This window comes from Spathaspora passalidarum (genome assembly GCF_000223485.1).
Source record: "Spathaspora passalidarum NRRL Y-27907 unplaced genomic scaffold SPAPAscaffold_3, whole genome shotgun sequence".
Classification (NCBI taxonomy): Eukaryota; Fungi; Ascomycota; class Pichiomycetes; order Serinales; family Debaryomycetaceae; genus Spathaspora; species Spathaspora passalidarum.
This window is the reverse complement of record NW_006767427.1, coordinates 894,683-922,223: the sequence shown is the minus strand read 5'-3', so window position 1 is coordinate 922,223 and position 27,541 is coordinate 894,683. Positions and strand designations below refer to the sequence as shown.

General features: G+C 35.6%; 11 protein-coding genes across 11 annotated transcripts; 8 read left to right on the top strand and 3 right to left on the bottom strand. All coding sequences in view use genetic code 12, as the record gives it.

Moving 5' to 3' along the window:
- Positions 1-518: 518 nt before the first annotated feature.
- On the top strand, positions 519-2,430 carry IMH3 (IMP dehydrogenase; the record flags this gene model as incomplete). The annotated part of the gene is made up of 2 exons (XM_007374555.1): positions 519-1,028; positions 1,250-2,430. The coding sequence occupies 2 exons, from the start codon at positions 578-580 to the stop codon at positions 2,362-2,364; spliced, it is 1,566 nt and encodes a 521-aa protein (XP_007374617.1).
- Positions 2,417-5,531, top strand: MAK16 (ribosome biosynthesis protein; the record flags this gene model as incomplete). Its single annotated transcript, XM_007374553.1, has 1 exon — positions 2,417-5,531. The coding sequence occupies one exon, from the start codon at positions 3,528-3,530 to the stop codon at positions 4,422-4,424; it is 897 nt and encodes a 298-aa protein (XP_007374615.1).
- On the top strand, positions 2,554-3,135 carry SCP1 (Scp1p; the record flags this gene model as incomplete). The annotated part of the gene is made up of 1 exon (XM_007374554.1): positions 2,554-3,135. The coding sequence occupies one exon, from the start codon at positions 2,554-2,556 to the stop codon at positions 3,133-3,135; it is 582 nt and encodes a 193-aa protein (XP_007374616.1).
- A 370-nt stretch (positions 5,532-5,901) lies between the features above and the next one.
- Positions 5,902-7,485, top strand: RTA3 (Rta3p; the record flags this gene model as incomplete). The annotated part of the gene is made up of 1 exon (XM_007374552.1): positions 5,902-7,485. The coding sequence occupies one exon, from the start codon at positions 6,426-6,428 to the stop codon at positions 7,296-7,298; it is 873 nt and encodes a 290-aa protein (XP_007374614.1).
- A 625-nt stretch (positions 7,486-8,110) lies between these two features.
- Positions 8,111-9,475, top strand: RTA2 (phospholipid-translocating ATPase; the record flags this gene model as incomplete). The annotated part of the gene is made up of 1 exon (XM_007374551.1): positions 8,111-9,475. The coding sequence occupies one exon, from the start codon at positions 8,111-8,113 to the stop codon at positions 9,473-9,475; it is 1,365 nt and encodes a 454-aa protein (XP_007374613.1).
- A 504-nt stretch (positions 9,476-9,979) lies between these two features.
- On the top strand, positions 9,980-11,618 carry SPAPADRAFT_150722 (uncharacterized protein; the record flags this gene model as incomplete). The annotated part of the gene is made up of 1 exon (XM_007374550.1): positions 9,980-11,618. The coding sequence occupies one exon, from the start codon at positions 9,980-9,982 to the stop codon at positions 11,405-11,407; it is 1,428 nt and encodes a 475-aa protein (XP_007374612.1).
- A 170-nt stretch (positions 11,619-11,788) lies between these two features.
- EFH1 (KilA-N domain-containing transcriptional regulator EFH1) lies at positions 11,789-13,231 on the bottom strand (the record flags this gene model as incomplete). Its single annotated transcript, XM_007374549.1, has 1 exon — positions 11,789-13,231. The coding sequence occupies one exon, from the start codon at positions 13,229-13,231 to the stop codon at positions 11,828-11,830; it is 1,404 nt and encodes a 467-aa protein (XP_007374611.1).
- A 4,284-nt stretch (positions 13,232-17,515) lies between these two features.
- On the bottom strand, positions 17,516-23,032 carry SPAPADRAFT_150718 (uncharacterized protein; the record flags this gene model as incomplete). The annotated part of the gene is made up of 2 exons (XM_007374547.1): positions 17,516-21,624; positions 21,682-23,032. 2 exons carry the CDS (start codon positions 23,030-23,032, stop codon positions 19,523-19,525), a joined length of 3,453 nt encoding a protein of 1,150 aa, XP_007374609.1.
- AVT1 (Avt1p) lies at positions 17,779-19,341 on the top strand (the record flags this gene model as incomplete). Its single annotated transcript, XM_007374548.1, has 1 exon — positions 17,779-19,341. The coding sequence occupies one exon, from the start codon at positions 17,779-17,781 to the stop codon at positions 19,339-19,341; it is 1,563 nt and encodes a 520-aa protein (XP_007374610.1).
- A 2,842-nt stretch (positions 23,033-25,874) lies between the features above and the next one.
- GSP1 (Ran GTPase) lies at positions 25,875-27,320 on the top strand (the record flags this gene model as incomplete). Its single annotated transcript, XM_007374545.1, has 1 exon — positions 25,875-27,320. One exon carries the CDS (start codon positions 25,992-25,994, stop codon positions 26,634-26,636), a length of 645 nt encoding a protein of 214 aa, XP_007374607.1.
- On the bottom strand, positions 26,882-27,298 carry SPAPADRAFT_137826 (uncharacterized protein; the record flags this gene model as incomplete). Its single annotated transcript, XM_007374546.1, has 1 exon — positions 26,882-27,298. The coding sequence occupies one exon, from the start codon at positions 27,296-27,298 to the stop codon at positions 26,882-26,884; it is 417 nt and encodes a 138-aa protein (XP_007374608.1).
- Positions 27,321-27,541: the final 221 nt, after the last annotated feature.

Sequence of the window (27,541 nt, the reverse complement as noted above, 5' to 3'; positions counted from 1 at the left end):
ATGGAAAGTAGGTCAAATGAAGATTGTATTAGTTTGAATTGTCTGACGGTTCTCATTTCACACTTTATATCTGTTTACATACCAATATAGAGCCTGCTTAGTAATATATTGCTAATTTATCATAGTGCGAAAATGGCGATTTGAGTAAGCCCGGTTTGCTGGAGCTACAAGAGGAACTGAACCCTGCTTACTAATATTGATTTTACACGTTATTATGAAATCCAATTTGTACTGTTGTGGAGATCCAGTAACTATTTTCTAGATAAACTATAACACTGCTATCTTGCTTGATAGGTTTTTGTACTATATTACATAGTGGTCCATACAAAACATACGATTATACCCTCGATAATTAAAGCGCAATACGTAATTAATTTGACTCTGTAAACAGTTTTGTGTAATGTGACTGTAAACATTTCTTTTTCTCTAACGAGAATGCGCATCGCAGGGCAAGTCAAAAATTTTTCAAACTTTTTTCTTCTTTTTCTATCCTTTTCTTTTCTTCTTTTTCTTTTTGGCAAAGTTTGCCCCGTTTGAATAGGACTATCTTTTAATTCGACTAACTTAATATATCATCATGGTTTTAGACGCTGCTTCTGCCACTTCATACTTGAAAAACTACAAGGAAAAAGACGGATTATCTGTTAAGCAATTGATTGATTCTACCAACTTTGGTGGTTTGACTTATAATGATTTTTTGGTTCTTCCAGGTTTGATTAACTTCCCATCTTCTGCTGTTAGTTTAGATTCTAAATTAACCAAGAAGATCACTTTGAGATCTCCATTTGTTTCTTCTCCTATGGATACTGTTACCGAAGAAGCCATGGCTATTCACATGGCTTTATTGGGTGGTATTGGTATTCTTCACCACAACTGTACTCCTGAAGAACAAGCTGAAATGGTTAGAAAGGTCAAGAAGTACGAAAATGGGTTCATTAACGACCCAGTTGTTATCAGCCCTGATACCACTGTTGGTGAAGTCAAGCAAATGAAGGTTGAATTAGGATACTCTTCCTTCCCAGTCACTGGTATGTTTTTAATAACTTCAAAAAAGGACTACGTGAATTTGTTATGTCATGTCTTACTTATACTCTTTTTATGATGATCAAACTTTCTATTTAATAACTTTCGTTCTACCGAATTACATCAAACGATGTTGAGGAGAAACTTTTATTCTGATTTTGTTTGACATAGCATTCACTTGTTTATTGATTTATTTTTGGGATCTATTACTAACTGTTTAATTTAGAAACTGGTAAGATTGGTGGTAAATTAGTTGGTATTGTCACCTCCCGTGATGTTCAATTCCACGAACAAGACGATGACAAGGTTTCTGTTATTATGACTACTGATTTAGTCGTTGGTAAGCAAGGTACTACCTTGAATGAAGGTAATGAATTGTTGAGAACCTCCAAGAAGGGTAAATTACCAATTGTTGATTCAAATGGTAACTTGGTTTCTTTGATTTCCAGAACCGATTTACAAAAGAATCAAACTTATCCAAACGCTTCTAAGTCATTCGATTCTAAGCAATTGTTGTGTGGGGCTGCCATTGGTACCATTGAAGCTGATAGAGAAAGATTAGACAAGTTAGTTGAAGCTGGATTAGATGTTGTTGTTTTAGATTCTTCTAACGGTTCTTCTGTTTTCCAATTGGATATGATCAAATGGATCAAGAACAAGTATCCAGATTTACAAGTCATTGCTGGTAATGTTGTCACTAGAGAACAAGCTGCTTTATTGATTGAAGCTGGTGCCGATGGGTTAAGAATTGGTATGGGTTCCGGTTCCATTTGTATTACTCAAGAAGTTATGGCTTGTGGTAGACCTCAAGGTACTGCTGTTTACAATGTCACTGAATTTGCTAACCAATTTGGTGTTCCATGTATTGCTGATGGTGGTATTGGTAACATTGGTCATATCACCAAGGCTCTTGCTTTAGGTGCTTCTTGTGTTATGATGGGTGGTTTGTTAGCCGGTACTACTGAAACTCCAGGTAATTACTTTTACAGAGACGGTAAGAGATTAAAGACTTATAGAGGTATGGGATCTATTGATGCCATGCAACAAACTAAGCAAAATGCCAATGCTTCTACTTCTAGATATTTCTCTGAATCTGATCAAGTTTTGGTTGCACAAGGTGTTTCTGGTGCTGTTGTTGATAAAGGTTCCATCACCAAGTTTGTTCCATATTTGTTTAATGGTTTACAACATTCTTTACAAGATATTGGTATGAAGTCTATTGAAGAATTGAGAGAAAAGACTGATTCTGGTGAAGTTCGTTTTGAATTCAGAACCGCTTCTGCTCAATTCGAAGGTGGTGTCCACGGTTTACACTCTTATGAAAAGAGATTACATAACTAATCTTGTCTATCGTCATTTTGTTTAAAATTTTTTTTGTATATTTAACAATATAAAATTGTATTTGGGTTTAAACTATGGCAAATGTAGGGAGCGTCCGGGTGAGCAACACCAATTTTGATATTGGGAAAAATAAAAATGGAAATAGAAATGGAAATCTACGAGCAAGAGGTCACACACCAAATTGACAACATGAGTAATTACATGAGTTATGATAGATACAACCAGCCAACCAAGTTGGATCAAAATGCAAACACCAATATAGATCAAGACCTTGCCAATTCACGAAGCACCAAATACCAAGAAAGACAATTGGAAGTTAAACAATACTTGTATGATGTAATTACACCTCATTACCCCCAATTGTTCACCAAGAAGTTCAGTACAGACAACACCACTTCATTCATAAAAACCGTTGATTTGATGGATATGTTAAAAGACGGAGAAGTGTTGTGTAAACTAGGTTCATTATTGAGTGACGTACCTGGTAACCCTACGGTCAAATTCAAGAATTCACAAATGGCATTCATTCAAATGGAAAATATCTCGTTCTTTTTGAAATTATGCGAATTGATAAATTTACAACATGATGAAATATTTCAGACTGTTGATTTGTATGAAAAGAAGGATCCTTATCAAGTTATTGTTACGCTTATGTCGTTCTCTCGATTGGCTCATGATATAGATAGTATTAAGTTTCCAAGAGTAATTGGGCCAAAGATTGTCAAGGTTAAACCCCTGGTACCTAATAAGCCATTCAAGTTGAGAGCATAGTTAGAACTTCTACATGATTATATAGTGACAGTCAGACAGTCAGACAGTCAGACAGACAGACAGACAGACAGACAGGCAGACAAACACACACGAAAACAGCATAGCCTTATATACAGGAACATTTAAAACGTCTTAATTTTTATTGTGCCAATTTCTTTTGTGCAGACAGAGAGATGAGGAATAAAAAAAAATTTATGTAAATCAAAACCTACTCTTAGTACACGGTGATTCGTAAATTAGGTACCCTCCATACAAGAGATATATCGGTATACAAGTCTCCTAGGACTGCATAACATAGCACATACTCAATAGTTTAAGCTAGCACACATTTTCACATCCTACATAACATAATAGAACACAGTTGCATTCATATAAGTATATAATTTTTCACGATGTCTGACGAAGTTATTTGGCAAGTTATCAACCAGCAATTCTGTGCTTTCAAATTAAAGACCGACAAGGGTCAAAATTTCTGCCGAAATGAATATAACGTAAGCGGGTTATGTTCAAGACAATCATGTCCTCTTGCCAATGCAAGATATGCCACCGTCAAGAACATAGGCGGGAAGCTATATCTTTATATGAAGACTGCCGAACGTGCACACATGCCTAATAGATGGTGGGAGAGAATTAGATTGTCCAAAAACTATAACAAGGCGTTGAGTCAAATAGATGAGCATTTACAATATTGGCAAAAGTTCTTGATTCATAAATGTAAACAAAGATTGACTAGATTGACTCAAGTTGCTATCACCGAAAGAAGGTTGGCTTTACAGGACGAAGAAAGACATTATGTCGGTGTTAAGCACAAGGTTAAGCGAAGAGAAGAAAACAGAGAAAGAAAGGCTTTGGCCGCCGCTAAGATTGAAAAGGCCATTGAAAAGGAATTGTTAGATAGATTAAAGTCTGGTGCTTATGGTGATAAGCCTTTGAATGTCGACGAAAACATCTGGAAGAAAGTCTTGGGTAAGGTTGACGAAGTTGACCAAGAAGATGAGTTTGACGAAGAAGATGATTTCGAATTGGAATCTGGAGAAGAAGATGAAAGTGACTATGGGGAAGTTGAATATGTTGAAGATGATGGAGATGATGAGTTAGTTGACGTTGAAGATTTAGAAAGATGGTTGGAACAATCTTCTGATGAATCCGAAGAAGAATCTGATGACGAATCAGACGAAGAAGAATCTAAGAAACGTAAGGCTACTTCTGATAACAATAAAAAGAAGAGAAGACCAAGGGTTGAAATTGAATATGAAGAAGAACCTATCCAAACTAACATTGTTGCTTGAGTTCTTTTTCAAACGGTATTTCTGGGATTATAGATTCATGTATAGTAAAATATAGCAATAGCTTTAATTTAGTAATCTTAATAGTTCGACATTCGTAGGCAATTTCTCACAGACTGTATCAGGCCAGTGGCTTAAAATTTATTTCACATTGTAATGGTTGCCTCTGGAGGTATGAATTAGTTGAACTATCTCTATATATATATTCCGGTAAAAAATGTAGAACCACCAGGGTTTAACTAGATGATTTAACGAAAACAAGAATAATGGAAAAGCTGATAGGGTGCGTACGCCAAAATTTGCAGTGTGCCAAGTGGAATGTTTTTTCAATAATGACAGATACACCTGAAGGTGTTCATACTCTCTCAAGTTCTATTCTTGTACTTCAGAAAGTTACCTGTTTTCCTAATATTGTTCAGAGAAATGATACAAATTTGTTCCTTTGTAGCCAGATTTGCGTGTATTTTGGTAAAACATGCAAACTTATCTATTTTTGGCAACCAAATATCAGATCAGTGGAATTGTGTGCATAATACGCCACATTTCAATCGGGAAGAGGAAATCCTAGCCCCCTGTTTCAAATTAACTCCATTTCTCGATTGTAAAATCCGATAAAAAGGAATGTAACACAGCGCGCTTGAATAAATTGCTAGAAATACTACTCAAAATCGAAAGCTGTACACCTTGTGTTTTCTGAACATTTACGCTATAGACAAACAATAGTTTCAACCAACCATGTCAAGACAGTAACTTGTGGATACCAAACGACTATATAAACTATTTCCACTTTGTTTCACTAAATTATAGATCTCACTTAGATATCAGACCCCAATTCACATAGGTAGCTTACTATAGGTTGAGCCCCTCGAACTGTCCCCACCTTACCAAAGTTCGGTTCACGTCGGAGATTAAACAAAAAAAAAGAAAAAGCGAAACAATGACTTTCGCAACCCACAATCAGGAAAATTAACCGTTGCCGGATTTAACACCCTAAAATCCTAAACTGCAGTTTGGTGAATGTTCTAAGATCGATTTGTATTAACACAGTTATAGTCAAAAGTTGCGCTTAAATATATACTTCTTATTGACTGATCTATATTTTTAACTTATAATTGACTTATTTTATAAAGAGTGATTTCACATTTTTTTGAACCTCATATCGGAGATAGTATTTCTCGTAATTCCTAAAAAAAATTTTTTGCGTTATTATTCTGAGATTTTCCACAATCAACCTATTCCTTAGGTTCGTCAAGTGCCAAGTGAAAGAGTCAAAATAATATCCGGGTCGGAATATTATAGAAAGCACAGCCTTCCTATTGCTAATACTTTTAGAATAAAAAAAATTTGATAATCTAAGAAAAATCTGTGCTATTATTTTTACCTTTTCAGACAATATGTTCGGAAGCGGCATCATAATAATTTTATATAAAGAGTTCCGAAATCGCCACAAATTTGCACCTTTATAATTTCTTTTCTCTTGGCTCTCTATATTCCTCCCAAGCCATGTCGTTAACACTTCCAAGTTGGACGCCTACCACAACTGCCACCTCTACTACATTGACAAGCATTGCAACCGACTATGTGCCCGCATTAGAATCAAGTTTAAGCGCAGCAATAAATACGATTACTAAGACAAATTTAAAACGTAAGGATTTTGTCACTGCTTCTAGAGTCATCAGGGGTGCTCAAGCTTCATTGGCTGCTATCCTGGGAGAACAAGTCTTGGCTACTGCCACTGCAGATTCTGTCAAGGCAGAAGCAACCCAGGTCATTTGGGACGCTACTGAGAATTTAAATGCATTGTTCTGGGAAGAAAACGTTTATGATATTGTCAGTTTAAGCAGACCAGCAAACATTATTTTCTTGGTAATTTTTTCAATCACATTCTTATACACTTTACTTATGTTAATAAAATCAAGATATCATTGGTATAACGTCGCTTTCACATGTGGGTTAGCATTAGAATTCCTTGGGTTCTTGGGAAGAGTGTTATCATTCAGTGACATGACCAATGACAATTATTTCTTACTTCAATTGATTTGTTTGACATTGGCTCCTGCATTCTTGATGGGTGGTATTTATTTCCTTTTCGGCCAGTTGGTGGTTATCCACGGTAGACAATACTCTTGGCTTAAACCATTACACTATTCGTATATTTTCATTGGATGTGATGTATTGTCTTTGGTGATTCAAGCTGCCGGTGGTGGCCAAGCAAGTATTGCTTCTCAAAACTATCAAGATGCTGATCCAGGTACATATACCATGATTGCCGGTATTGCATTCCAAGTGTTTGCCATGTCGATCTTTTTAATCTTTTGGTTCACGTTCTGGTTTAAAGTATATTTCAAGATTGACACAACTGGCAACGAAGACAAGAACTTGGGATACGGCAACAAGTATCAAAAGAAGTCATTGTTAAACTACATCAAATTAGCTCTCAATGGTAAGAATGCTGACGAGTACAAGAGAACCGTATTGGATCCAAATTATAATGAAAAATACTCTTCAATTAGACTGAGACCACTTTATAACTACTACATGCTTGCCATTTCAATTGCTGTCATTGCCATTTATATCAGATGTGTGTACAGAGTTGTTGAATTAGCACAAGGGTTCAGTGGATATTTGATTACTCATGAAGCCTTCGTTATGACTTTGGATGCTACCATGATTGCCATTGCTGCTATTATATTTGTTCCATTCCATCCACAAATAGTAATGGGTGCAAGTAATGTGATCAGATTGAAGTCTATTTCCAACAATCACGATGAGAAAGATGTGGGCGATGAAATAACTTATGCTGCAGCTGAAGATAACGCAGATGGTAAAGGCGCATCAGATACTATTCAAAAAGAATTTGAGTATGAATCTGTATAAATGTCACTAGTTACTGTACATATATTCCTTATTTTTTTGGAAATGCAATATATTGTTTAATTTTGCAATCGCAGTTACTTGACCCAACTTGGGCAAGAAGTAACGAAATGCTTTTTTGTACATTTATGCGGTGTATTGTTTGTAGAACAATGGAGAAGCTTAAAATTTACGAAAGGTTGGTCCATGTAGACAAGACCTTGTTTGTGTAGCCCCAAGTTCAAACTGCGCCTCTTGTTGATAAGGAGAGAAAAAATGAAAAATCGGGAATAACTACCAAATGGGGAATTAAGATCGAAACGGTAAGCCAAAGCAAGATCAACGGTCCGAGATATACTGTTACATTCCCGCACGTGTGGGGGATATTATTATGATACTATTCATCTGAACCACATATTTAATGACCTCATTTGAAGAAATTACTATAGAAGAAACTCATTTAATTCCTACAGGAAATTTAATTTGAATCTCGAGACCAGGACGGGGTTTATAACCCGAACGATTTACGAAAGACTAGTAAGATTATTGCAAGGGTCAATCTAACCCAATAGCTCACGATACTAGTCCCTATCTGTATATCAACCTAAATATAGGAGTTAAATTGTCATAATAAGGCGCAGTTTAACCTTCTTCTCGAAATAAACCACACTAACCCGACCGGCTTTATCAACCTTCCGTGTCTTTTTTTTCTTCTTTTTTTTTTTTTATTTTTTTCACCTGGCGGGGAGGAGTGACTAGTTATAAACACCCATCAATTCTTTGTGTGTGTGTTTTTTTTTATTTGGGAGTTAAATTGTCAATGCAAAGCAGGCAGAATGTTTGATATATCGGAAATAACTCAGACTTGGTCACCAAGTACCGTACCAACAAGTACCACCTTATCATCTATCGACCCTACCAATGCTCCTGCACTTGTTCAATCATTTTCATCGGCTTTAGAACGTGCATTCACTGAGACAGGGTATTACAACTTGTTACTGTTATCTCAAGTTGCCAGGGGTGCAGAGGCTTCCATGACCATTATATCAGCTGAAGAAGTGTTGGCGACTGCAACAGACAGTGCAGTGCAAGCTAGTGCTACCCAAGCTATTTTTGAAGCAACTGTTAATTTAAAGGCATTAGAATGGGATCAGAATTTGTTCAATATTGTATTGAATCGACCAGCTAATATAATATACTTGATTATATACTTTATAATCTTTATTTATGTGGCACTTATGATTATCAAATCGAGATATTGGTGGTATAACGTTACATTCTTTTGTGGGTATGGGTTAGAATTCATTGGATTTTTAGGAAGAGTTTTGGCATTTAGTGACGATACCAATATGAAGTTTTACTTAATGCAGATTATTTGCTTGACTATAGCACCTGCGTTTATTATGGCCGGGATATATTTCTTATTTGCACAATTGGTGGTTATTCATGGACGACAATATTCGGTGTTAAAGCCTATGTGGTACTCGTATTTCTTTATCGCTACCGATGTGTTGTCCTTATTGATTCAAGCTGGTGGTGGTGCTTCTGCTTCTGTGGCATCGAGTCATCATGAGAATACTAAGCCAGGAACAAATACCATGATTGCCGGTATTGTGGTTCAAGTTTCTGCCATGACTGTATTCCTTGTATTCTGGTTTGAATTCTTGAATAGAATTTATTTCAAGAATGCCAAAGTTAGCAGTGATTCAGAAAAATCGAACAGGCCATATGCCAAAAGATCTTTTGTCAACGCATTTAGGTTATTACTTAATGTAAAGGCAGTAAGACAATATCGTCATACCCATCTTGAAAGTCACTACAACCAGAAGTTTGTCAGTATCCGTGAACGTAAATTATTTGATTGGATGCCATTGGCTATGACAATTGCAGTTATTGTTATTTACATTCGTTGTGTATATAGAGTTGTGGAATTGGCTCAGGGATTCCAAGGGTTCTTGATCAATCATGAAGTATTCCTTATGGTTTTAGACGCATTAATGATTGCCATTGCTGGGTTGATTTTCATACCATTCCACCCAGTATGGATTTTTGGTAAACAAAATATCGTCAAATTGGCCACAATTAAGAAGAATCAAGATGAAGTGAAAGAAGATAATGAGAGCTTTATTTCTAGTAATCAACTTGAAGTTGTGGCTGAGCAAGGATCTGACTCTCAGGAAGAATCCCCCCGCTTAAAATAGACTATTTTGTAATTATGCTTTTTCTTTTTAGGTTATGATTTAAAGTTTTAAAGTTAAAGTTAGAGTTTGAGTTTGTTGCAAAACATCAACGAAAAAATTTAAAATGCTGCGAAAAATGCATAATAAATTCATTTTTGTAGAAAAGATAAAATTTCTACCCCGTTGATTTTATAGAATCAGAAATAGCTCTTCCTTTTTATCTGCTAATACAAATATATTGCTATGAAAACATTACTAAACCCGCTTCCTACTTTAGCTGAACAACTTAATGATAATGAACCTGTTACAATAGCACCGCATCTATCACCCGAATCAACCATTGACTGCAGTTTGGAGCAGTTGGTATTTGAAGAACTACCCTTTTTCCCAGAACATGATTTCGACCCACTTTTAAATTTGACTACAGAAGAATTACTACGTGATCAATACCCAAGGACTAAAATTCCCTATGATGGCTTTATCAACTTTCATCATTTGAAAATCTGTAGTTCTAATGCTAAGCAAATGTCAAAGTACTTACAATTATCAATGGGGTTTACTGAAATCGCATACAGAGGACTAGAAAATGATTCAAGGTTGGTTGGTTCACATGTGGTTAGAAATGGTGGGGTTATATTTGAAATTGTTAATACCCTAGAGACAGTTGAAGATGATAACGTTTTGAAATTTCCTTATTTCCAACATGACTTGGCTAAGTTTCAAGAGATTAATAAGCAAGATCATTTAGACAAATTTAAGGTGACTACCAGCGATCTAATATTTGACTTTGTCAATAATAGAATTGAAAGTTTTGCAAATTCCTCTCGATCTTTTAAGTTGGGAAGAAATATTTACAACAAGATCAGTGCTTCTCGATCCCTACAAAATACGATGAATGAGTTTATTTTAAACACGATAAACAGTTCTGAAACTATATACAATGATATCATGGAGTGTACATTGATTCAAAAGTTTCTAAAGAAGCATGGCGAGGGAGTGATGGATATTTCTTTTCAAGTCGTTGACGTTGATTACATATTCAACCGAGCAATTCAGGCAGGCGCGGGAATAATACGGTTACCGAAAGTGTTGCATGATAATAATGGTAAGGTTAAATTGGCAACTATTTCAATTCCAAATACTGACATCCAGCATACTTTGGTACAACTCATTGATTATACAGGACCATTTTTACCGGGGTATTTCAATCCAGTTATGGATTTTTCTACAAGCTTTCAGTACCAACTTGGTTTATTACCCCCAGTTAACTTGGAATGTTTGGATCATTGTGTTGAAAATTATGCCCTGAATCAAATGATACCTCAAGTTAAATTTTATGCCGAGATTTTTGGATTCCATAAATTCTGGTCAGTGGATGAGCTGGATATATCCACGGAAAACACCTCACTTCGGTCAACAGTTATGGCATCAAGCAATGGCAGGATTAAAATGCCAATTAATGAACCTGGCCAATCGAAAATGAAGAGTCAGATTCAAGAATTTAATGATTTTAATGGTGGTCCTGGAGTACAACATATAGCATTAAAGACCAATGATATAATTGGCACCGTCAGTGCATTGATAAAACGTGGAATTGAGTTTAATGTTGCGGCAAAAAATTATTATCCTACCCTTGAACGAAGATTGAATAACGATGATATTTCCCTTTATGAAGATTTTCAAGAGCTTAAAAAATATAATATTTTAGTCGATTACGATTACTCAACTAGGAATAACAAATCTAAAAGATGCAATTACCTATTACAGATATTCACAAAGCCATTGCATGATCGTCCAACATTATTTATTGAAATTATTCAGCGTCACCATCACAACGGTTTTGGGAGAGGAACCTTTAAGGGATTATTTGAAAGTATAGAAGAACAACAAAAGATTAGGGGTACTTTTGTTGAGGTGTCGCCAAGAAGTGGGATTTTTAAACCTCCGATTTAACCAAGAAGTTTATTCAAGTTTTTCTTGGTTTTATTATTCAACTGGTTAGTATTCCTTTCTAGTATATCTTTCCCTTTTTTTTTTAGCACATTGCAAATTCATATGCCAATACACCCAATATCAGCTTGCATCTATGTGGTTCTCTCTTTACTACAATTCGCCTCCGCTGTAGACTTACGTAATTCTTCAATCGCCCGTATACACAAATCATGGCTGAAATTCTTTTTCTTTTTTTTTTTCTTGGTGTTTATGGTTCAATTTGGATAATTTTGAATATATCCAAAATTGAATGATAAACAAAGCAGGTTGGGCAAAATAATCTTTAATAATAAGAAATTTAGCGTTCCATTAAATTAATGTAAAAATAATAATACTTTCGTTAACTATAAATAATCTACATACCTGGGTATTAATGTCCGCTTACCGAGGTTTATTCATAGGAGTGTTATTCTGGGCTGTTCCATAGTATGATAATTCTTCTTCCTTTACCGATCGATCGTAATATTCGTCTCTAAACATATTAGGTTTAGCTGTGCTATCTGTCATATGTTCAATTGGATTATCCAGATTCATCAACTTTGAACCTGCTGAAGAATGGCCATCTTCATCTTCATTATCTTCGCTCTTTAATTTATGGCCCTCCTTCATGTAATATGATTTGAGATCCTTCACAAACAATGGATACAATAACCCATCAACTCCTTCATTTCTAGCTATTTCGTAGGCACGATCAAAGGGTATCCATACACCTTTGAGATTCATGGACCCAACTTTGACAACAATCTTTGTCTTTTCTGTTTTAAGTATACCATCACGCTTTCCCCGAGTCATACCAATCACGTTTAATAACTTCGTACCATTAACATAATTGGTATCTTCTCTTCTAGATACCAAAAATCCTCTAGATCTTACTTGATAGCAAATAGTATTTTCAGATTCCCAAAAGGTAGTGGCAATTTTCGGTCTAACCACGTCGGGATATTCACCAGGTTGACCATTATCTTTCGAATTGCTTCTAGAATGCAGACTTCTAGAAGACGCTCTTGTGCCATTTGGTTGTGTTCCAGGTACCAGAATACTATTTCTCACCGGAAGGTTCAATAAAGTATGTGGTCCTTGGAGTGAATATATTTGGTTTCCAGATGACGTATTAGTTGCATTGCCGGCTGGGGAATACGACATTTGCATTTGTGGCTGTTGAGTATACAACATTGGTGCGCTGTTACTATTATATAACGTTGGTCCGGCTGGTGCCACAGGTCCTCCTGGCAACGCTAGCTGTTGATTATTATTATCTGAATTCTGCTGTTGGTTCCCTAGAGTTGAGCAAACGGGGGTGCTTCTATTTCTTGTCCTGCTTAAAAACTGCTTGCCATTGGACATTCCACCATACATTGAATTCAGGTAGGGGTCATGTGGCTGATATGCCTGTTGTTGCTTCTGTTGTTTCTGATATTGTTGTTGTAAAAATCCATTTTGTGATTCGGGTGTTGTTATCGAAGTCATTGGAAAGGATGGACTAATGTTATTTCCCATGCCATTTTGTAATTCGGGGTTTGCGTAATATTCTCCATTTTGAGGTATTGGATGGCCTTGTTGTAATGAATAATAGCCTTGCTCTGTAAATAACGTTTTAGGCTTTGCCGTACGAAGCATGGTGGAATATTGCTGGTAATTCTGTGGAACTTCTGTAGTAGGTTCGTTTGTAGTGGTTGTGTGTTGTAAATGCTGGGTTTGTGGAATAGATCCAACTATTTGTTCGGTTCCACTCGGATTAGTAATTAACTCTGATGTATAAAAGTTGGGGTGACCCGTCTTTGTCATTATATTACTCATTTAAAAAGACGCAAATAAAGCTAGTTGAATACTTTTCTCTTATAATAAAACCAAATCGTTAAAGCTATTAAGTAAGATAGGATTTACCCGGGGGTAAATAATAGCCAAAAGTAAGAGAGCTAGACGAAATCCAATGATTGTTTAGGAAAGTAAAAAGCTCGTAAAAACGCAAGTAGGCTTAAACCAGAAGCTTTTGTTCCATTCAGTGTGCAACGTTAATTTGACAGAATCTCCAAGTATCTATAAATGAAATCACGGAGATTTTAGTGGTTGAAATTTGTAGGTAAATTAAAATATATGAAAGAAATAATAGGTATAATATTTAGTTAAGGGGGAAGGAATAATCAAGTATTTATATTACGTGGACTATTGTAGGATTTAATTTCCCTTCAATTCTATTTTTTATGCTTGGGTTTGCCCTATTTTTTTACTATTATTTTCTTACCTCTAATATAAAATAATCAGAACATAATATTTTTTCAATAAGAAAAAGAAAAAAAACCAAAGCTTATCCACGATTTTAGTAAAATTATCACCAAACAGACCATGAATATTAGAAAGTCGAAATGAAAACCTGGCACTTTCGCCGTTGCTAGTCAAAGAGAAAAAAATAAACCTTAACCTTAAAATATTTAAAAATATTATTTGCGTTATATACAGGTTGCATAAAAATAAAAAATCTGGGGGAAAAATATCATATTTCTGCACCATTTTTTCTTGTTAATCTTAGCCTTTGCAGCAATAAAAAATACTAGTAAAAAATATTAAACCCGAGATCATTTCTTAGGAAAGTCGAGAAAATCGATGATACACGAAAATTAGTCCAAAAAAAAAAACTATCTTGAGCAAATTGAAAGTGGACTATTTCGGGAATTCCCTTTTCCGTGATTTCAAATTATATGAATGATAGTGTTCGAATACTCTCAGTATGCTATTTTGTAAGCAGTTTTCAACCGGATCCATGTATATATTATCACAAAAAATCCCTGATCGGTTAAGGTTTAAAAAGCCTTGAGGCGTCAACTTTAAAATCAGTCAACGGGAATGTTAAAAGAAGCTATAGTCATAATATTAATGTAAAAATAACCTTGTTTTCTTTTTTACCAGTTCCCCACCTTCGTAGATGGTTTTGAGCGAGCGAACTGGCAACATTCAAACAGCAATTTTCAAATTACCGCAAAAAATATTTATTTCCGCTTTCTTTTAGGAAATAACAGTAAATAATTTTTTGATAATGAAAAAACAGAAATGATGATTCGCTTGATGGAGAATCATCTAGGGGTCAACCATATGCAAAAAAAAAATATATCGTATTTCTCCCTGATCAGCTATTTTTTGGAAGGTTCTCCACTTTTATGCAAGGTAACCTTTCGATACCCTGGGATAAACTGATGATAAAGTCCAAGAAATTTTGGATTTTAAACAAGAAGATCATTCATGAATATAATTGCACAATAGCGAATTCCGAGATGCAACTGTCATCAATGACATCCTTTGTGTTTCCAATGTTAGTTTCAGCACCAAGAAATGCACCCAAAATCTCACATTAGGACAAGTCACCTACAAGGTTACAAATATAGAAAGATCAATAAAAAATATCATCTATTGTCTGTACTTGGAAATTTTGTTGGGAAATAGATACCCTTCTTAGTAAAATACTAGAGGAATTCAAGGGTCACATCACGTAAGACTAAACATCAGATGTTAGAATTATAAAAAAAAAAAAATGCGCTGCAGTTTTATTTTTTTCTCGGACTTCCACGGCATTATGAGAACAAGAAGACGTCACCACATGTACATGCATGCGAGATAGCGCATTCTTTTCTAACAATCTAGAACCCGGCACGGGTTATTCTATTAGGGGACCTAATTATTTTCCACCGAACCGCTGTTACACCCTTTTTTTTTGAATTCAAAGTGGAGAAGTTGAATAAACCACTTTTTTCGCAGCTAAATCAATCCACGGAAGTATAGCTGCAACTATGGTGTGGATACTATCCCGCCTCAACTTTGACATAAACTGCAATCTGCAAATTGTCAAATAGACGCATATATCGTTCCATTCCATCTTTTCAAAGAAAATTCACATGGGTTAATAAACAAAAATTTTTATAGGAATCATTGACATGTTAACTTAATTTTCTTTTGAAGGTTGGTTTTCTTTTTCTGGGAAATTGTTTTGAAGGTCGCAAAATATCTCGGGCTATTTCAGCTGTCGTTTTATCCTTTTGATTCCTTGTTTCCCTTTAGTAATTACTTCTTTGTACAATAAGTCAAGTTTCACCTGATATCCGTTGGTTTGATTATTGCAATTGTGTCGCAAACAATCTATTTACACAAAGCCGGTGCCAAATAAGGAAGTGGTCCTTCCGCTTTAAGATTAACATTCCTGCATGTCATACCCAGCTAATGAAATGAACACTCGTATCGCAGGTGCAACAGAGCAGTCCTACACAATATCGACTTAAAATATTACTGCCAAGACTAAAATATAACTTCATCGCTTTCACGTGTGCAATTAGATCTATTTAAACTAATAGCAATTTAATTTTCGATTAAAACGCATTCTCTGGGGGAAAAAAAAAAAAGCAATGTGATTGTTCAGAATGTGTCCCATACGCCTGGGTGAGCTTGTGCCACACTATTAGGCGATAGATATAATCTGACATGCCAAGGCGGTGCATTACGTTAGTTAGACCATGTATGTTGATCAATAGATATGCAGTGAGACTAAAGATAATGATATGTTAAATAAATTTTTGTATATATATACCCCGCTTACTAAAATAAACGGGTTTAAATCCCGGGATGAGGCGCGGTCGGGCCTAAAATTGTTGCTTTTTGAAATATCCAAAATTTGACACAAAACTGACGAAATATATCGAACGAGATTTTTTAAATTGCAAATTTAATATTTATGAAACATTCTTATTTGGTAGTAAGCTTGAAAACTACCAAATTGTCCATAGTTGAATTAATAAAACGAGGCCCAGCTGCTAGGGTTATGCAATAGCAAACAGAAACAAAATGAGGATTTAACTTTTCATAAAAAAGGAATTTCAAAGAAGGAAAAGTGTATGCATGGAAGTACGTTTACGAGCCCTGGACTTGCATTTTCTAGTGTACCCTTTCTTACAAATATTATTGACAAGTCAATTTCAAAATTCGCCATTACTTCTCTCTCTCTGCCTGTACGTTATTTTTTCCTTCCACTGAACCTGAACGAAGCCCGAGTTTACATGTGAGTGCATAAACTGGTGTGATCTGATGATAGGAATATTTTTGACGAAAATAACAGCAGGTAGTTGTTACCACGACGAGGTTATGTATGCATGTGCGCATATTTCTATGCATTGTTCAGAAAATAAATAATTCGTATTAATATTTTTGAATAATAATATTCAGTAGCCTAAGAAAATATTTTTAAAAAAATAAAGGCGGAAGCAATACCTGTGGTGGGACGCCCCTAAGCGACAATTTTTTTTTTTTGCATTGCAAGAATATTAGAAAAATCGAATCCTCGGTAAGGGGTTTCCTCATGAACCCTTCCCAAGCGCAATTTGTTTTGGGGAATTTCTAGCACAGCTATTCCCTCAAATTCTTCAATTTCTTTCCATTCTGATGGTGATGGAACCAAAGTTTTATGTATTCTCTTAAGTCCGGCCTCCTTGCATAAATACGGGAGGATTAAATTCATGTTGAAAGAATCTAAAATTGTGGAAATAATAATGAGATGCTTGTGAAATTGACATTTATTATTGTACTCAAGGTTAAGTGAAAATGCAGGGGTTAACGGAATCTCATCTGTTCATCGATTTGAGAAATGTTATAGAAACAAGTCCTGTTGTTATTGTTTATCCGGCTATTTAGGAATCAAGCCTATTGGTAGTAGGTGACTTCGCCTCTTGGCAGAACTTCAAATATGAGCCAATATTTTCTGTATATGTTGAATGCCCAAAACGCCGTATCCGTCCGTCACTTTTGGTTATCTCCATCAGATTTAATGTCATGTCATGTCATTCTTTGTTCCCATTGTTGTAGCGTTTGAACTCTTTGTGGTGCACTTCTAAGCTAGGAAAAAGCAATTGTTCTTCATATTCCTTCTATTCTAGAAAGCTTGAATGTTTCTTCCATGCGTCCTTTTGAGCGCTACCACCAAAAAAATAAAATGCCATAGTCCTTTTATTTTTTTGGTTCCCAGTGTGGCTCAAAATGTTCTAAGCAAGAAGGAAAAAAAAATTTGGTAAAATGTAATGACCTGATTTTTCTAATATCCAACGGTTACAGGGTGGTTGTCTACTTGCAATATAGCACAAATCAAGTAGAAAATACCAGAGAAACATAGAGGCAGTTTACTACAGATATAATTTTTCTTGATTGCAGAAAGACGTTGTTATTTTTTAGGTGCAATACCGCCATATCATTTGACTGTGACGATCCATCAAATCTTATCTTGCAGAAAAAGATCTGGAAACCAACATTCCCTTACCTAAGGCTTATTATCTAGAAAGATATCCATTTAACAAGTTTGACATATGTCCACGCCAACGGAGGTACGTCCAATTCCTAGGAGAGAAAGGAGAACTTCCATATTAGATATGGGAGGACCCAACTCCATCAACAATTTTGCATCGTCGTACACTAGAGCACAACAATATATCGGATCTACATTAATAGAGCAGGGCGGGAATCTTATAGAGCAATTGTCGCGTCAACCTTCTGTGAGTAACGAAGAAGCAGTTGAATTTGTAACTCCAGACCTGTATGGTCCATTTCGATTCCAAGCCACGAATGAAGTTGATGAAGAATGTGCAGTTGATACTGAGGAGACTCTGTTGTTACCTGAACTATCCAGAATTTCTACAAAGAGAAGTTCATTCACAATAATCACAGGGAACTCGACAGTTCCACAGACCGTGTTCAATTCCGTTAATACACTCGTGGGAATTGCCATGTTAACCTTGCCATTTGGATTTAGGTTGTCTGGGTGGTTGTTTGGAATGTTGTTTATGTTATTTACTGCATTTTGTTCCAACATCACTGCAAAATATTTAGGAAGAATTTTAAGGCAGTATCACCATCTCCTGACCTATGGTGATATTGCACATGAATTCGGTGGTCCATATTTCCTGTATTTCGTCACATTTTTCTTCATCTTTGATTTAACAGGAGCTTCATTAACTTTGATTATCTTGTTTGCTGATTCGTTACTGATAGTATGGCCACATATCCATGCTCTTAAAATTATAATTGTGGGGTTGATCTTTCTTTTGTCATTATTACCTTTGAGTATCTTGTCTTTATTCAGTTTATTAGGAATATTGGGTACTTTGTGCATCATAATAATTATCGTATTATGTGGGTTTTTGCTGGACCAACAGCCTGGATCCTTGATCTTCCCTGAAGCAACTAGCATGTTACCTCCAGCATGGAAAAATTTGTTGTTTAGTTTAGGTATCTTTATGGCACCCTGGGGTGGACATCCTGTATTTCCTGAATTGTATCGCGATATGAGACATCCTGGAAAATACAGTAAAAGTTGTAATATTTCATTTTCAACTACATTTTTCTTGGATTTGGCTATTGGAGCATTGGGATATTTGATGTTTGGGAATACGGTGGATGATTCTATCATCAAAACTATTATGAATAACCCACATTACCCTAAATACATCAACAAGATATTATGTCTTCTCATGGGTTTGCTTCCCTTATCTAAATTGCCCTTGGTTACAAAGCCCATAATTACTAGTTATGAAAACGTATTTGGATTGACTCCGAAATATGTTGTAGTGGATAAGGAAGGGCAATTGGCAGATACCTATGGATTTACCAGAATAGTTGCCAGGGCAATCTTTTTCAGTTTACTATTAGCACTCGGGTTGTTATTCACTTCATTTGGTAAATTAGTTTCATTTTTGGGAAGTGCAATTTGTTTTACTGTTTGTTTAGCATTGCCATTATTGTTCTATATGAAGTTGAATGGGGATAATATTGGAACAATACATAAAGTTTTCCTCAAGATTGGTGTTGTATTATCTTTGTCAGCTGCCGTTATAGGAACATATTCCTCACTTGCAATGAATGTGACCGAATGAATACACTATGTATATAGCATTTCGCATTACCATTTCTACAATTAATATCACAAACCATGATTTATTCTATTTAGATATATAAAAACAGAGCCCGGCTCTGTCGGATGTATACAATTTTTCAATCTATACCTTTTGTCTCCCCTACCTTTTTGTTTTGTTAACTTGTAATTATACAATATTCTCAATGACGAGATCCAGGAATATACGGATTTGTACCGTTATTAAGTCTTAAATTCCCAGATTCTTCGAAAATTTGATCTTGGTCAACCTCGACATCATTTGCTAACCATGTTGGAACATAAAATAAATTCTCATTACGAGCCTTGGCCAAATATTGTGCCATCACTTGGGATCCGGAAAAGAAATAAGGGTTCTTATTAATTTGTGGGGCAGATCCGTCAGCAAACTTCTTTTGATGGGGAAGGGTTGGTGTTGCTACCTGTTGGTAGTAAATTGGAGGTGGTTGAATATGGTAATACTCTGGAACAATCGAAGGGGTATGTGAGTAATATCCCTTTCGAATATTCGAACTTGAAGAATTTCTACTAAGCGGCATAAAATAGCTCGTTTGGTGTGGTTGCAGTTGCCCGTATGGAGTTGTTGCAGTAGTAAAATTTTGAGGAGGATTATAATTCATAAAACTGCTGTTTAACGACAATGTAGATGAACTTGCTGAATTACTTCCCAAAGGCATAGAAATATCGGATTGGTTGAAACGTTTACGATAAACATTTTGGCGGTTTTGCTTGTTACGACGAGATCTTCCTTTATTCTTCTTGATAGGTGCATCCGTTTTCTTAGATTCGTTATTAGAAACTAATTCAGCAACATCATCGGAACCAATAATAATAGAAACCTCTTCGTCATCGTCGTCATCGCTATCTTCTTCCTCTTTCCCATTTTCTATTGCCTCACCGTTGAGCTCACCATTACCTATATTGATTGCTTCAACCTCTCTAGCAAGTTCAAGTTCAGTATGGGCATCGCCGTTGATTTCTGCATCGGATGAATCCTGCTCCTTGTCATCGGTCTTTGCCTTTTCTTGATTGCTGATAATTCCAAATACCATAGCTGCTTCTTCATTGATAGTTTGTTCCATGTAGATATCTGCCTCGTTCATTCTTGTTTTCTCGTCATAATCTTCAGGATTCTTTCTGAGTTTTCTATGGCGCCTCATGTTAGTATCAATGATACCATTTTCACTACCATTGAAACTTTGCAATTGATAAGATGATCCAAAACTTCCAGGAACTTTCTTTTTGTATGAAAATTTAGGAGGATTTCCGCATCTATCCTTGGCGAAACTAATCTTAAATTGTTTATACTTGTTGTAGAATGCAGCTGTATCTTCTTCACTTTCAAAATTCTTAAACATTCTTCGTAATTTCGAAATTGCTAACGATTCCTCACAATCGAATATTTCAACCAATTTAATTGCATCTCTTATATTCAAGAAATTCAAAAATCCACAATCTTTATTATGATAGAAGTTAATTTGTTCCAATAATCCAAACTTGGAGAAATCCATTCGTAATTGGTTTTCATCGGGTAATCTAGGCTTCTCCTTGTCGGCTGGTTGGTTCTTGTTCACTCTGATACCAATATATATATTTCTTGAAGCTCCCGCAGTTACAGCAAGTCCAATTTCATGCGATAATGGGCCACTATGTTGCTTAGCCCATCCCACGGTAACATCATAGCCATGAATGATCAATTGATGCAAAACTTGATGATTAAGATAAAACTTGAATGCAACATTAGCATCAACAAAAGTGATAAAACATACTTTTTTGTCAGGACGGTGATTAATCGACTCAACTAATCCTCCGGCACGAACATTATTGGCAATTTCTTCCACGGTGGTATTTGGATGTAAATTACCAAGATAAATAGTACGGTTGCCTATGTTTAATGGATCAGGTTGAATTGGGTAATGTATTGAGCTAGATGATGATACATTGGATTGTGACATCATATCAGGTGTAACCAAATTGAATTGTGGTGCTTGAATTGGAATCAAATGAGGCATGGAAGCTGAAAATCTTGAATCGGAAGATACAAATGAATAGCTGTCATAATGAGCCATGCCAGGAATCTCACCGTGGTGGTTGTCCTCATATACATCCTCTTGAATGAGTTCTGACTCATGGTGTATAGGAGATTCGACAGATTGTGGACCTTCAATCACGGAGGAATTCGGACTTATTGGTTCAATTATATTCAATCCAGAGGGTTCATGTAATACCGGCGATGTAAGGAAGTTCTCCAATTGGGTACTATTTGCTATTGGATCATTTGTTGTAGTTGCTTCAGTGAATGATTCAGTAGGAGCAGTGGCACTAGATGTATCATCATTGGTTTCAATCTCTTCAGGAATGTTTTGAAATGAAGAAATATGTTTATGGTTTATAGAAGAATTTGATGATTCAGGAGACATATTTCTTGTGTTACCTTCAATAAATGTTTTGTCGCATCTATCCTTATGGAAAGTCACATTGGTAAATTTGATATCGTACTTGACATTGACATCTTTTTCATCTTTAGCAGAGTTATTGCGGGTTTTCTCGGTATTATTGACTACTTGTTCAGTATCGTGCTGAATTCTTCGTAAATAGTTTTCATAAGTTTTAATTGCAGCATCAATAGATGTAAAGTGAACCAAAACCTTACCTTGTACACGTGAATCTTCTTCATCCTCAATTTTGATCTTGAAATCTTCAGCCTCTCCAAACTTGCCACATTGAGTTTTGATGAACGACTCGATTTCTTCATTTCTTGTTTCTTGTTTCACTTCTTCTGGTAATTCTTTGTTTACCGAGAATTTGATCAAAATACTTCTAGAGGCATTATATTCAACAATATAATTTAATGTTTTCAACTTGATAAAATCTTGATTGGGATTACTGGTTCCATTAGTATTAGTATTGTTGGTTTCGTTAAACTTGATTTTCAAGTGTTTGGAGTTCTTCAAAGATTTCTTCAACTCGTTTAAATTGGCTGAATTCTTATATTTTAAATGAAATAATATTGATACTTTAGAATTTATGAATGAAATGTAGCAAACTTTCAAATTGTCACTAATTTCAGGATCTTGATCTTTGATTGCTTTGGCAGTAGGTTTAGAAAACATTTTACAATATTCAATAGGACCAAAATCAATCTCGTTCAACAAATCATTCAATGACACGTCTTCAGATATGTTTTTCAATATAATGGTTCTTGACAAGTTCAATCGATCAATATTGTGATTCAACGAATCATATGCCGAAGAAGAATATGCTCGGGAGGATAAGGTGGAGTTGTTAAGTGGAGCCAAATATGGAGGTGATGTTCGCTTGTATTCACCTTCATCGCTATTAGTCATTGTGGTTGTATGCATATTCAGAGGAGGTCGTGATCTGGATTTTGATGTGGATGATCTTGGAGAAGACACACCTGACGATTGAAATGATTGCGGTGGGAATGAATGTTGGTGATTCACGTAACGAGCACTAGGTGGAGGTGTGAAATAGGGCGACGAAACAAACATGGTAGAAGGTAACATGGCTTGAGGGTATGGTATTTCACCAGGATTCGCTTGGGGTAGTTGGGGAATATTATTGTGTAAATTTGAGTGCTGTAAGTGTAGCGGCGGAGGGACGTGGTTAACCGGCCTGGATTGTTGACCTGGGTAGTATACCGGTTGATACATGGCTTGTATGACTATTTTGGTAAAAATATGGTGGTGCAACTATGTGCCCAAGGCGGAAAAAATTGTAAGGAATATATTACTAAATTTAACCACACACTAAAATGGAGTCGTCAACTTTTTCCTGCAGGAGTACGCCTAAACGGGTTGAGTAACGATTAGCGAGCACCAGACAAGATTCTGCTATAGATAGTTAGTTGAACGACGAAGTTCTTCTGTTGGAAATACCTTTGTTCTGTGTATATCAAACGTGTTTCCTTCACGTGTGTTGGTGTTGCCAAAATGTCAATAAAAAAAAACTGCTAACTTTTCCAGTCTAGGAGATTAGAAAAAAAAGAACTAATACTTATTGATGGTGATGTCGGAGTTTCCTAGGCAGATTAAGCCAAGCTCTTTGCTTTCGGACAGTTGATTTGAAGTATAAATGGTGGTATTAACCTATTTGAGCCAAAATGAAAGAACGTATTTTTTTTTTCCTTTCTTGGTTATATGAGACTTTTGACTCTTGTAGTGATTGATTTTTTTCTTTTCCAGAAGTTATGCTAAAAGGGAATGGGTCTGTAAGTTTAGCCTGCGATACCTCTAACGAATAAGGAAAGGTGGTATTGTGAAAAGAATAAAATTCTATAAGGAAAAGGAAAAGAAAACAAAAACACTCGAAGAAAGGAATGAATATCCGAACTGAAGCATAATATAGCAACCCATGGCAGGTGCGCGCAAATTAAATTGGGTGGACCAGCGAGAAACACAAATAATCGAAGTTTAAAAAAAAAAATCTACGTGTGGAAAAAAAAAACAATTAATTAAGCACAAAGAAAAAATTGGAACTTAAAAAATATATCTGAAAATTTTGGTTCTAAATATAAATAAAACGCATTTCATTTGGTCAGTAATCCCATGTGTTCTACCTTTGATTTGTAATTAAATCGTTCTTTTCAACTGATGGAATGTATGTAAAAGTTAGATGGATTCGTCACACGTAAGATCTTACAATTCCGGTGTTGTAATGTGGGTATAATTGTGTTTTTCGTGTTTTTGCGGATTAGCACACACCACATAGGAATGCAAATTTATTTTTTTTTTTTTTGTTTCATGGTTTGTAAGCTGTTGGAAAACAAAATGCATTTATTAAACAAAGAGATTTCTTTTTTTTATTCAATGGATTTGCAGTTTATGAGCCCTGCTGCGCTATTTCAATTGCTGGTTGCACATTTTTTTTAACTTTAGCTCATGGTGAGTATCAGTTGAAATTGGCTGAATGATTATTCCCTCGCTCACAGCATCTCCGAGATGACAAATGACCCCTGAAATTAATAGACAATTTAGAATCATTTGTCAGGGGGGATTTTTTCGTGCCACGTAAGCTCAGAATGAAAATTTGACTTTATTTTCTAAGAAGGATCACCACCTCGTATATTCCCCTAAGCCAAAATACCGCCTTGATTTGTACTTAATCCACATGACAGCATAGTCACCGGGTATAAAATTATTTCAAAATTAAAATAGAAGCCCTGGGCTAGATCTCCTTGATACTTCTGTAACATGTTTTAATTTTTGAACCAATTGCTAATTCAAGTCAATTGCAAGTACACTTTACATGAGTACACCACTAGTTGCAGGAAGAAGGTTAAATACGAAATTACTGGAGTGAATCACCAGTTGCAATGCAAGCATGAGAGAGCATGACATTGTTTGTATTTGAAAAATAACAGTACCCCATGGAATCCAAAATTAGTTAGTCGGCTTCCTTATCACAACAATTCTCCCATTTGAAAATCTCTTTGTTCTGTCTGGGCCAGAAGGCGGTTATTACTCGATCCAGCTTATCGTGAAAAAAATATGACAATAGAGCAACTCTCACTTTCTCCTCCTCTCCCTCAGAAGACTATTTTCTTTGTAAGGAGTTGCAATATCATGTGGGAAAAATTCAAAGACATGATTTTCGTAAACAATATTTTTTGACTATACATAATTCCGATCAAATATTATTTAACTGTAATTATTAAAACCCCCTAAAAACTATTTTGGAAGACGTGTTCTATTTGACCGTTTGTACATATACGAGGGTGTTATTTGTTGGATTGGTCAGGTAATAACTGTGGGGTTGGATTGTGGATTGCTCTGTGATATACACACTCCAGTATTTTCTCATCTTTCATTCATAATTTTCACAGTTTTTATTCAAAAAAATACACAAATTATTATATTTATTTAGCTCTCGAACAAAAATCCCCTAAACAAACTAATACGATCATTTACAACAAAACTTAAAAATCGTCAAGGGAACATAACGGATACTCAATTGAATATTTGACGTTTGTGTTGCCGAAACCGGGTGTTGATTCAACCAATGTTAAACCTTCAAATAATGGTATTGCTCCTTGTGAAACGGATAATATACTACCAATAAATTCCGCTAATTCTGAAAATAGGAAATGCATTACCTTAAAAGGACCGAACCTGATAATATTTGCACTGTCAATAGTTAAAACAGAAAATTCAGCCGCATGCTAATGCTTACATATTCATTGGAGATCAACACTTTTCTTCCGTTATGAAATCCCCACCATGTTTTTTTTAAGAAAAGAGCAAACATGAGGCCAAAATTCCTAATATCTTGTTGAGTAATAGCGTCAATGTTTGTTTTTGGTACATTGATCCACTAAGAGAAGCTGATCAAGATCAATGTCGCGATGACACGGCAATTTTAGGCTATAGAGAAAATGTCTCTCTTTGATGACGACATTAGAAAATTTTTCAAATCAAAAGCAATGTGGTTTTTTCCATTGGAATCTAAGAAGAAGAAAAAAAAAAAACTCTTCTCCCTTTTTTGTTTGTTGATTTCATAACAACATCTGATCACCTTTTAATACCTTCGGTCAATCAATCAATCAATCAATCCTCGGTTGTGTGATTTTTTTAAATAGCGGACGTAATAGATCAAGACAGAATAGAATAAACAATGGCTGCTGAAGTTCCAACTTTCAAATTAGTTTTAGTCGGTGATGGTGGTACCGGTAAGACCACTTTCGTTAAGAGACATTTAACTGGTGAATTCGAAAAGAAATATATTGCCACCTTAGGTGTCGAAGTCCATCCGTTAGGTTTCCACACCAACTTTGGTGAATTAAAGTTTGATGTCTGGGATACTGCTGGTCAAGAAAAGTTTGGTGGATTAAGAGATGGTTACTATATTAACGGTCAATGTGGTATCATTATGTTCGATGTCACTTCCAGAATCACTTATAAGAATGTTCCAAACTGGCACAGAGATTTAGTCAGAGTCTGTGAAAACATTCCAATTGTCTTGTGTGGTAACAAGGTTGATGTCAAAGAACGTAAGGTTAAGGCTAAGACCATCACTTTCCACAGAAAGAAGAACTTACAATACTACGATATCTCTGCCAAGTCCAACTATAACTTTGAAAAGCCATTCTTGTGGTTGGCTAGAAAGTTGGTAGGTAACGCTCAATTGGAATTCGTTGCTTCTCCAGCTTTGGCTCCACCTGAAGTTCAAGTTGATGCTGACTTGATGCAAAAATACCAACAAGAAATGGAACAAGCTACCGCTTTACCATTACCAGACGAAGACGATGCCGATTTATAAGCATCTTAAAGTATATATCACTTCATAACATATATACCAAAAAAAATCGATAGGTATTTAATCGACTTTTTTTTTATTTTCGTCTTGTTTTGTTGAACCTCTGATGATTCTAAGTGAATGATAACATCAGATAAAGTATATAGATCTATATAGTGTACTACTTGAAAGAATTGTTTTTAAATCTATATTTGCTAACTAATAATACTTGAACGAACTAAAGGATTCTATATGCAGGTGTAATGGTACTAGGTGTGCTTCTGTATAGCTTTTTGGTACTCTCTGGTATTATTAAACACGGCAGGAGGAGGCAATGGGAATCCTGCCAAGTTAGGAGGCGGAGGCAACAAGAACTCATCTTCATCATCATTACTAGCTACATTAGATTCATTGCTGGTGCTTATATCATCCACATTAGATATTGTATTTAGATTTCTGTATTTGTAATTGGCATGATCACTTCCAGGAGCATTATGATTTAGATATGTTAGATTGATTTCATAGGTTAGTTCATTTGGATCCCATTGCCCTGTTTCCTTTGCCTTTAATTCATAATAGTTGCAATAATATTTGATATGGTTCTTTCCCATAAGATGGGACTTACGAACACTCATAGTGTCATGAGTCAAGTATGACTTGCAATAGTCACAATAGTACTTTGGCATGGTCAGTTGTGTTTATGCAGATGATGCTGCCAGGTTGTAAGTATAGCAAAGGGACCTTTTTATTTTTGTAAATGTCTTGATATATCACATGACACACATCATGTGACCGATTTGTATGAGCGACTTTCTCAACCAATCGAAATTGAAGGTTGTTTTGATTTAGTTCGGAATCCACGACCCACATCAGAAAATCCCATACAAAAAATTGTATGGTGAGAACCAACCGAATTCGGTGAACAAAAA